The 12,053-nt window shown below is 35.0% G+C and overlaps 1 protein-coding gene across 2 annotated transcripts in view; it reads left to right on the forward strand.

Moving 5' to 3' along the window:
- TOZ (Transducin family protein / WD-40 repeat family protein) overlaps window positions 1-12,053 on the forward strand; it is a 60,964-nt gene that overhangs the window by 15,124 nt on the left and 33,787 nt on the right. For both annotated transcript variants that reach the window (XM_089980668.1, XM_089980669.1), the window contains exons 10-11: window positions 106-182; window positions 927-1,046. In XM_089980668.1, the coding sequence (XP_089836794.1) occupies window positions 106-182; window positions 927-1,046 (197 nt within the window). The remainder of the gene's footprint in view (window positions 1-105; window positions 183-926; window positions 1,047-12,053) is intronic.

Here is a 12,053-nt window from a genome sequence, read left to right on the forward strand (position 1 = left end):
GCATTCCTTGCATCTGGCATCTTTTTCTTGCGGACATGGTTCTCTTTGTTAGAAGTACAGATTTTGAAAATTTCAGCATCTTCAGTTTTGTTGTTTTTTTCTCAGGTGATGACGGATTATTGAAATTGTGGACAATTAAATCAAACGAATGTATTGCTACTTATGAAAACCATGATGCCCAGGTTATTGAACTTCACATGCCTCTCTTATATTCCAAACTTGTTTTCCCTCTGCTTGGTTTCTCACCTTCCAAGTTCCAATGGGTACACGAGATCATCTTATTTTTCTTATTTCACTTCCAGATCCAATGGGTTTTCATAGCTTTTATCTTGTTTCTGTTAATTTGAATGTGGATCTAGATCCAGGTTTATATTTGCTTGTACACTCACATCATAAAATTTTATGGGTACACGTAGTTTTCCTAACAATACTTTTTCACTTTACCAAGTTGCAATCATGTGCCCACACGCACACACATGCAAACTCACACTCATTTTCCACCTTTTTTGTATTTGCCTTCCAAACAGGGAGAAAAATGTCACAAGGAAAAATAATCATGGGAAAAAAGTTTCTAGGACACAATCTAGGTGATTAATTCTCCCATACAAACAAACACACCCTTAACAGAAAATTTTCTTTTTCTCAATGGAAAAAGTATGCCACAGTTAGAATCGAGTCTCAAATTCCTATTGATAGGAATCCTAGTTTACTTGATGAGTTGATTTGTTTGGAAGTTTGAGCTATTTATTTACACCCCTCAAAATGAAAATTGCCTATGCATGCATCCTTGCGGTGCCTTCTCAGGTTGATGTATACCTTGTTGAAAGACTTGAAATCATGATGATTATTTGCTAGTACTTCGACAACATTTAAGATGTCTTTTAATGTAATTTACATGGTAGTGCTCATCCTGTTTAATTTGACAGATCTTTGGATTGGCTGTTGGAAGGCAGACAGAAATGTTGGCTACTGGTTCGACTGATTCCGTTGTCAATTTGTGGCATGATTGCACAGCTGCTGACATGGAAGCTGCTGCTCTAAAACAGGTGATTTTACTATGCTATGTCTTTCTGCTAAAGATATTCAATTCTTCATTTTTGTGGCACTTTGCTATTTTTTTAGAATTTCTATACAAAGTGGATTTGGATTTTCTGTTGTGTTTTTGTATCAATGAACGGCAATGTAATTGAACATGGTCTTTCTCAACTCTTAACCTGTACTCTGAACCAAGGGTGGAGCCAGGAATCTAAACTAGGGTGAGAACAAATGCACAGTAATAAACACTCACTTTCTTTGGTAAAAAAAGTATTAACCTACATTTGACTATTTCTCTAATCAAATAACCAACCAACCAACCAAAGTTTTTCAAAATCCTCCTAAAAATACATATACTAATGGTGAATAACAGGTATTTAACAAATGAAGGAGAACTTGAGTAAATTCAAATATTCAATATATGTGAAGTGGAAACAATGAAGTTTGTAAGCATACCAATAAAGTTAATGAGCTTCATTAATCTAGTCCGGTAGTACCTTTTGATAAAATGAAGTCCCAATTGTGCAATATCAATCCAATGTCTACATTGCAAAAATATTTGAATGGTTAAACTGTAATGAAGTAAGCAGAGTGTAGAACACTTACAAGTCCAACAATAGACAAGAAACAAAGAGATTAAACAAGCACTTTAAGTGCACACACATAAATCCACAAAAGGATAATGCCAAAAGGCAAAAAGATAAATATTATTGAGAATGAGAGAGAGAGAGAGCTACTTACAAATGAAGGGGGGACACCCCTATATATATACAAGAAAAATAGGAGGGGAGCCATTGGGAGCTCCCCACACTTGGAGTCGTTGGGGAGCTCCCAACGGTCATATTTATGACTGTTGGGGTCCCCAACGACTCCAATGGTGGGGTCTCCAATGCTTCTCAAAAAGAAAGAATAAAAAAAAAGATAAAGAAAAATGAAAAGAAAAATAAGTTGTTTCTAATAAACAACTTACTATGCAAGTGAAAAGACCAAAATACCCCTATCGGGTAATATATATATATATATATATATATATATATATATATATATATATATATATATATATATATATAAACACTCCCCCTCAAACTTTATGGGAAAAGAACTGAAAGTTTGCTAAGAAGAAAGAGAAAACAAGTAGGAAGAGCTTTGGTGAAGAAGTCACCCAACTGGTAGTGTAACACCCCCAAAATCTCGGACTTGTAACTTTTTAGGAAAATTTTGAAAGCATTGTAATCATTCATTTATCAGAGTTTTAAATAGTAATTCAGCGGAAAATGATGTTTTTTAATTAACAAGTCAACGGATTTTGGGCGCATTACTTGCGAAACCTTTCCTTTACACAACAGGTTTATAACTTCATACATACATTGAAACCCAATAAATTCAAAATGAGGTTTTGAAGTTTATACGAAAAGTGAAATTTCAAGAACCCTTATACCAAGTTACAAAATGTCCTCAGGAGCGAAGCGTTAGGGAAAGAGTCTCATCTTGATACCATCACGTCATTGTGCTATCGCTTGTCGTACTGATCTAATAATCACTTGTACCCATAAGACGGGCCAGTTTCATGAAAAACTGGTAGGTGCGCAAGTATACCAATTTAGAACAAAACTAACACATGCTTTATTTCATACGTAATATACAATTTAACATAAGTAAAGTGAACACGATAACTTTGTTTCGATATTAGCTGTCTTGAGGGTACACACAGGAGAAACGTAGAAACAACTGAGATTGCCCGGGGGTTTGTTATGCTATGTATTTTGATACCCCGAACAACTAGCTGAGTCAGCTTCAAGGGGACGACCAATGACCGAGAGAGAATTCTCCATAGGCCACTTGTTTAAGGGATGTATCCAACTTCTGCAGAAATCCATGTAAACTACCACTTAGGATAATTTTTGGTAGCTCTATCCCCTAACTTCGATAACTGGGGACACCGAGTCATTTGCTCGAGGGGTGGTTGTTAACAACCTGTCCATCGAAGTTTTTTTACCATCTTATCATCTTCGTTGACGAAAGCAAAGAGGCGAATGAGTACGTCAGGTTCTATTTTAACTGACGACCCATTCTACATGCTATGGTCTTTCAAACCAGCTCGAGCATCTTGCCTGTAAAAGCGATCATCACCATTTATGTGATTTCAATAATGTATATTTTGCACACTTCGAGGTTATTATAAACCTGTCATCCAATCATCGTAGTATTAATATGCCGTGCATGTCTAATAATACCACTACGATGAGAGGGGTATCAGTTTCTCAAAAAGAAACCCCAACTTAATTGTGTGATGAAAGAAATGATGTAACCATTTTAGTTTAATTTGACATGTTCTGATATTTCAAACCACTTTTATATCATTGTGCAATTTGCACATTACGAGATCACCATGAATTTCTCATCCAATTACCGTAGTATCAACATACTGCGCATGTCTCGCGATACTGCTTTAAAGGACTCGATGTGCGAAACTGCACATCAAGCTAAATAAATACGTAAGTACAAGAGGTACAAAATTGTACCCCGACTAAATAAATGCGTAAGCAATACATGAGGTACGAAACCATACCTCTTCCAAATAAATGCGTAAGCAGTAGCCTGTGCACATGATAGCGTGGCGGCAAAGTAAATGACATAAAGCAAGGCTCGATGTGCGAAACTACACATCGAGCTAAATACATGCGTAAGCAGTGCACAAGGTACGGTTTTGTACATTGACTAAATAAATGCGTAAGCAGTGCACGAGGTACGAAACCGTACCTTGGCCAAATAAATGCGTAAGCAGTAGCCTGTGAACATGATAGTGCAACGACAAAGTAAATGACATAAAGCCATGCTCGATGTGCGAAACCACACATTGAGCTAAATAAATGCGTAAGCAGTGCATGAGGTACAAAATCGTACTTCAACTAAATAAATGCGTAAGCAATGCACGAGGTATGAAATCGTACCTCAGTCAAATAAATATGTAAGCAGTAGCTTGTGCACATGATAGCGTAACGACAAAGTAAATGACATAAAGCAAGGCTCAATGTGGGAAACTACGTATCGAGCTAAATAAATGCGTAAGCAAAAGCCTGTGCACGTACAAGCGTGACAACAAAGTAAATGACATAAAGGAAAAACAAAAGGATAAGGATCACAAAACTGCGTTCTTGAGTTAAAAACGTACATATATATATAATTATGTTTATTTACACATTTTAGCATTGTCCTTTCTTTATTCTCCATGCAACTTTCTTCTACCTCGGAGATTGTCGGTTTGTCTGACCTTTTCGGGTGTAAGTGATAAGTGGCTCGTGCCTTGTGCCTCAGTGCACGCTTAGAGTTCGTTGCGCCGATGGGGTGCGCCAAAGGATTCGTCGTATTGCGAAAATAGAAAAAGGGAATCACGCGGTGGTGTTGCGTTTGGGTCGCAAGGAACGAAACCCGACCCTGGCCTAGGTTGTTAGGCTGAGCCAGGCTCTGAGTCGGTGTGTGCCGATCTAAGAAATGGAGGGGATCGAGCTAACTCGGGCGAGTGAGCCGGTTAGGTCACCACTAACAAAGGAAAAACAGGTGGTGGGGTGGGCTCGGCAACCAGGTCGAGCTTGGCCCCAACCCGGGAACGCAGGGGATGGGGTGGGCTTGGCTACCAGGCCGAGTCCGGCCCCAACCCGGGAACATAGAGGATGGGGTGGGCTCGGCTACCAAACCGATTCCGGCCCCAACCCGGGAACATAGGAACAGGGGGCAACTACCCTCCTGTGCTGGAAAGAAGAACCAAGAAGGGGAGACACCCCTCCACTGTTAAAAAGAAGCAGGGAGAGGGCGATGCCCCTCCTTTGTTAAAAAGAGAAGCAGGGAGGGGTGGTGCCCCTCCCTTGCTGCAGAAAAGAAAACAGGGAGGGCGGCGCCCCTCCCTGGCGAAACAGGGTACACACACACACACACACACACACATATATATATATATATATATATATATATATATATATATATATATATATATATATATATAGAGAGAGAGAGAGAGAGAGAGAGAGAGAGAGAGAGAGCACCTGGGGTCGTGCGGCTCGGATGGGGGGCTGAAAGTCCCGGCAAACGCAGTGCGAGGGGGAGTGAGACGGGAGAGTGAGAGAGAGAGCGAGAGTTTAGAGGGTCGAGGGGGAACTCGGGGAGAGAGAATGGGCAGGAGGAGAGAAAGAGCGGGGGTTCCCTTTTCACGTAAAAGGAGAATCCTCTGTGTGTTTATATAGAAAAACACGAGGGAGGTTTGGTCTGGATTCAAATCCAACTCGGATCTGATTTTTTTTTAAAAACCAGAGTCTTTACATATAGTCTGAGGTGACATATGGCAAAGTGATAGTTCCTCTTAAATATTCAACACAAACATAATGACAATCCATCTCAATATGTTTGGTGCGCTCATGAAAGCTATAATTGCTTGCAATATAGATTGCACTTTTATTGTTAGTGCACATCTTCGATGGAGTTGAGATGATGATACCCATATCACTAAGAAGACTTTTAAGCCACACAATCTCCATTGTTGTTGTAGCCATAACACGATATTTGGCTTCGGTTGAGGATTAAGATGCCTTTTGTTGTTTCTTGCATCTCATGGAAATTAACGAATCTCCTAAAAAATACAAAAATCAATAGTTGAGATTCTATAATTGGGATTACCTTGCCAATCAACATCAGTATAAGCAGTGAAATCAAAAGATGAGTAAAATGATGAGAAAAACCCTTTTGAAATGGTGTTCTTAATATATTGCACAATCCTTATTACTGCTGCCATGTGCACAGTGGTAGGGGCATGTTGAAACTGGCTTGCCGCATGAACATCACGAGCAATATCAGGTCGGGTGATGGAGAGATAAGAGATCCAATTAATTGACGATATGGAGTAGGATCTTCAAGTAGAACACCATCTTCGAGTCTTAATTTAGCATTTATAACTTCTGGAGTCTCCACCTTCTTTTCATTTGAGATCCTCGACTTAACACACATATCAGCAACTAATTTCATTTGAGAGAGAATATATTCTCTAGGTGAGTAAGCCACTTCAATGCCTAAAAAGTATCTCAAGAAACCCAAGTCAGACATATCAAAAGTTTTTTTTTAAAATTGTTTTAATTTCATTCACTCATTCTTTGTTGCTTCCTGTGATGATCATATCATTAACATATATAAGGAAAATCACAATAGTGTCACATGTTTTCTTGACAAAGAGAGAAATGTCAGTATAGCAAGAGATAAATCTCAAATTAATCTACACATTATTGAATTTGTCATACCAAGCCTTAGGAGCTTGTTTAAGACCATACAATGGCTTTTTTAATTTTAAAACTTTTCTATTTAAATTCACCCCCAGAAGGAGCTTCCATGTAAACTTTCTCACCAAGATCACCATTCAAAAAACATTTTTAATATCTAATTGATAAATATGCCATTTTTTAATAGATGCAATGGCAGTGAGAGCTCAAACACTTGTCATTCAAGCAACCGGGGCCAAGGTTTCATCATAGTCTATTTCATATTCTTGAGCATACTCTTTGACAACTAACCTTGCCTTATATCTTTCTAAAGACCCATCACTTTTGGTTTTTACTTTAAACATCTATCTACGTCCTATAGGTTTCTTACCTAGGGGAGGATTAACTGTTTTCCATGTTTTGACTTTCTTAAGAGCATTAAGTTCAAATTTCATAGCTTCATTTCAATGAGAATATTGTTTGGCATCATTATAATGAGATGATTCATAGTAAGAGTGAAGGGTTATTAAACATGCTCTAAAATTTGGAGAGAATGAGTCATAGGATACAAATCTATTTGATGCATTAGAAATACAATTCGATTTTTTAGGTTGGGACTTTTCTAAAGATATGTTTTGAGAGAATTTGTCAAGAGCACATGGATGATTACCTTCTCTCAATCTAGTATACACCTGTATTACTTGATATATGTTCATTCAAATTCTCATGTTGATTACTATCCTTATCATCAAGAGAATGTTCATTATTAGAACCATTGTCAAAAGATTCAAAAACCTCAATAGAGTTAGACTTATCATTTCTTGGTAATAAATCAAATAGAAATGAATAATCCATGTTTTCTCTTAATTCATTACTCTCAAACCCATTTTCATTTTCAAGAAAAGTAACATCCTTTGAATATAAAGTTTGTTATTTATTGGGTTAAAACATCAGTTTCCTTTTTAATTTTTTCCATCCTAAGAAAACACACTCAATGGCTTTTGGAGAAAGTTTATCATTTTTATGAGTAAGAACATAACACCTATAACCAAAGATTCTTAGTCATTTTAAAAAGTTTTTCAAATGGAGAAACATTGTTTAATGAGATTGAAGGAGTTCTATTAATTAAGTTGAAGTTAGAATGGCTTCGGCCCAATTTTTTTTTGGAATATTCTTGGAAATTAAGAGTCTTAGTGGTTTCTATTATATGTCTGTTTTCTTTCCGCTAAGCCATTTTGTTGTGGAGTTTTTGAACAAGACCTTTGATGACAAATTTCATATGATAAATTTCATTTTGTTTTAAGTAGTTTTGAAAATTATTAGACATATATTCTCCTCCTGAATCCGATCTTAGAATAGAAAGACTGCTTAAGAATTGATTTTTAATCATTATATGAAATTTTCTAAAGAAAGATAACACATTGGATTTATGATTTAGAAAATAAATCCATGTGTACCTAGTGAAATCATCAACAAAAATCACATAATATAAGAAACCTCCTTTTGATATGATAGGTGAGGGATCCCGTACATCCGAATGTACTAATTCAAAAGGTCGTGTAGACACAAAAGTTCTTTGAGGAAAGAGAATTGTTTTTATTTTTTAAAAATGCAATCTTTACAAGCTATGTTTTTTTCATTTCATGTATTTCCCCCAAAAGAAAAAAGAGACATCTTTGAAAAACTAGGGTGACCAAGTCTCTTATGCCAAACCTCAATACTTTTGACATTTACAAAATTACAAAATGACTTGGGTGGAAAAGACAAAAAGTTCATAAAATAAAGATCGCCTCTCTTATGGCCTTGCCCAATCAGCTTCCCTGACAGGAGATCCTGCACGGTGCAATCTTTAGGTGAGAAAGAAACTTTGCAACCATGATCGAAAATTTGAGAGACGGAAAAGATATTTAAATTTATTTTTACAACCACTCTTATTTTTGGAACTAAATTTTTTTGAGAATGTTTTGAATAAAGTATTCCAATACTTTCTATTTTCAAAGAAGTTTCATCGGCCGTTAAAACATAAGGTGGGGAAGAATTATAATAAACTTTAGAAAGAACATTCTTATGAGGTGTCATATGAAAAGAGTCGCCTGAGTCAAGAATCCGCATATTTGGGGGAAATGAGGACGATGCAATGGTGGCACTTGAAGTTGAAGATGATTTGAGAAGCTGTTGAAGTGCCTTCGATATTTGATTAAGTGTATATTTAATATCTCCATTTTTGTTTGCTTCTTCTTTCTTAGGTGTGATGTCATCGACGGAAGCAACTTTACCCTTGAGCTTAGGACATACCGGTCTAATATATTCCGGTTCATTACAATAATGGCAAGTGACACCCTTCCTATAACCACTATTATAGTTGGGTCCATTTCCATAGTTATTAGTTTTTGCAAAGTGAGGTGGCTTATAGGTTTTTACATTGGAATTCGGCTTAGTAACGATCAAAATATCATCACTCTTTTAAGTCATGCCAAGACGGGTTTCTTCTTGGCATACTTCGGCAAGAGCATCTTCAATAGGCATAGCCTTGCTCCTACGAAGAAGAGATGCCCTTGACCATGAAGGAATTAAAAAAAATGCTATTTTTCAATTTGTTCTCTTCTCATTTCAATGTCTTCGGGAGCCACCCATTTAGGCTAAAAATGAGCTAATTCATCCCAAAGAGGAGACAAAGTACTAAAATAATCACATATACACGTGCCCCCTTGCTTAGTGAATCTCATTTTATTTTGACAAAAATATTGTCTAGCAAGATCTTTTTGGGTATACGTACTTTTAAGAAAGAACCAAGCTTCTTTGGCTCTTCTAAACTCAAAAATGTTGGCACAAATCTTTATGTTAACATTGTTCATAAACCACGCCAAAATCTTAGCGTGGTTACTTTCCCAATCTTCTACCTTTATTTGATAATCATGAATGGTTTTAAGGCGATCCTCCCCAGTGAGAGCTTTTTCAATACCTTCTTCTCGATTTTGGTGAGCTCTAATGATGGTTCAAGAGAGGTTCTCATCACAAAGCTCCAAAGTTTCTTTCCTCTAAAGTCATTCTTCGTAGCCGATGCCCACATCAAGTAGTTTGATCCATTAAGCTTGAATGTGAGCTCTACCCTTGATTTATGCTCTACGACGATAAGAAAAAGATTGAGACAAAGAGAGTGATAATACCTTTGTCACGATCTTTAAATACCACAAGAAAGGCTTCCAAGATCAAGAGAACCCAATTGGCTCAGATACCATGTAATGAAGTAAGCAAAAATACAAATATAAGTGTTGAACACTTACAAGTCCAACAATGGATAAGAAACAAAGAGAGTAAACAAGCACTTTAAGGGCACACACAGAAATCCACAAATGAGGGGACACCCCTATATATATACAAGAAAAAAGAGAGGGAGCCATTGGGAGCTCTCCACACTTGGAGTCATTGGGGAGCTCCCAACGATCATATTTATGACCGTTGGGGGCCCCAACGACTCAATTGGTGGGGTTCCCAATGCTTCTCAAAAAGAAAGAATAAAAAGAAAAATGAAAAGAAAAATAAGTTGTTTCTAATATACAACTTATTACAAGTGAAAATACCAAAATACCCTCTTTAGATCATAGTCACAAATAACAGTCTTGGCTATATCTCGTCAAGCCAAATCTCGCGATAATATAGGTTGTGTTGATAAATCTCTGGAAAATCTTGACACTAACAAAATTTTAAAGTATAAAAATAACAGAAATAAGTAAGAAAAGAACACATGATAAACATAAACATAAACTACCTCCATAAAAGTATAGATCATAGTCACAAATAACAGTCTTGGCTATATCTCGTCAAGCCAAATCTCGCGATAATATAGGTTGTGTTGATAAATCTCTGGAAAATCTTGACACTAACAAAATTTTAAAGTATAAAAATAACAGAAATAAGTAAGAAAAGAACACATGATAAAGTTTTTTAAGAAATGTTTGAAATATAAAAAGTAATAAAGATAGAAGAAAAAACATAAAAAGTAAAAGTGACTGAAAATATCATATATTACTGTGATAATATCGTGATAATATCAGAATAAATTTAATTTTAAAAATCACACAATATTGTACCTTTTACATCATTTTCTCAATAAAAAGATTTATGTGGGCAATATTTTAAAATACCTCTGACATCTGTGATTATGGTTTTACCAAGTGACTATCCGCATTAACATGACCCTATGAGTTACTTGTTAGGCCTTGAGACCTGAACGACTTTTCTCTGTATCTTGTTTTCAGCATGATTATAGCATGATGCGTCCTTTACTATTTACACTTTCTTTGAACTATTTTCTTTGTAACAATGTTGTCTTTAATTGAAAAGACGTATTGGTTGTCAGGTTGATGTGGGGTATCAAAGGATTAAATGGTACATTTATTATTTGTATTTTGTAAAAGAAAGATGTCTTATTTTGTTTTCCTTTGTAAAATTGTTAAAATTCCCATGTTGATGACAAAAGTGTATGAAACCACCTTGTCATTTTTATAATTTGTTGTGGGTACGAAATTTGTAGTATAACTATATAACTTGTTAATGTTCACACATGGCCATTGACGTTAAGTTAGTTAATACATGCACATCCACATGCGTGCATGTATTTGCACCATAGTCACAAATATCAGTATCGGCTATATCTTGACGAGGCTATTTCTCGCAATATTATAGGTTTAGTGATAAATCTCGGGAAAATCTAAAATAACAAAAATCACAAAAATAAGAAAATATCTTGTTTAGACAAAAAATACACAAATAGTAAAAGAAATAAGTAAAAAATATAAAAGAAAGAAGAAAAACATATTTAAAATGCAATAAATAAATAAAAACAGTAAAACTATTTGATAATATCACAATATTATCAAATTAGCGATATTGTCAAAATATCACAATATTTTACCTATATTATCATTTTCTGAATTTACAGCGATAATGTCACGATAATTTGAAATATCACCAATATCTGTGACTATGGTATAGATTTGTGAAAGACCAAAACAAATCATTCAAAAAAACCCTAAAATTGTAACAGAATCAAACATGGAATCATGATTATTGCCAATTGAAAAACACAAATAAAACCCTAATAGAAATCAAACATAAAATCATGATTATTGTTAATTGAAAAGAAAAACGATCAAAGGAAATGATCAAAACCCTATTTAGACAGTCATGTCATTTGAAATAATGCAATCAAAAACCTAAATCACAAATCTCTCGTCTGTGTTAATTGATAAAAAACAAAACCCCTAGTATTCTAACCAAAACCAATCACTTATTAGTTCATGTTTAATACTAATTGAAAACGAAAAGCACATAAAATCCTAAACCATAATTAAACATTATTGTCATTAAAAAAATCAAAACCCTAATTCCTACAAACATCATAAATTATACATTTATTATAATTGATAAAAAAACTCTAATATTTTAACCAAAATCAAATCATGCAATATTTATGGATTCATTCTTAGTGGTAATTAGAAAAAAACACAAAAAACCCTAAAACCATGACTAAACATTTATGTCATTCTAAAAAAAACCAAATCAAAATCCTAAGTTCCTAACAAACATCATTCATAGATATGTTAATTGAAAAAAAATGAAACAAAACCCTTGATTAAATATTTATATTATTTGAAAAACCAAAATAAAAAACTTAAATACTAAAAAGATAATCAAAATAAAGCACCCATTAATAGAATCATGCTTAATGATAATTGAAAAGAAAAATATCATAAAAGAAAAAGCTAAAACCTTAGC

This window comes from Nuphar pumila, chromosome 11 (genome assembly GCF_984573655.1).
Source record: "Nuphar pumila chromosome 11, dmNupPumi1.hap1.1, whole genome shotgun sequence".
NCBI classification, from domain to species: domain Eukaryota; kingdom Viridiplantae; phylum Streptophyta; class Magnoliopsida; order Nymphaeales; family Nymphaeaceae; genus Nuphar; species Nuphar pumila.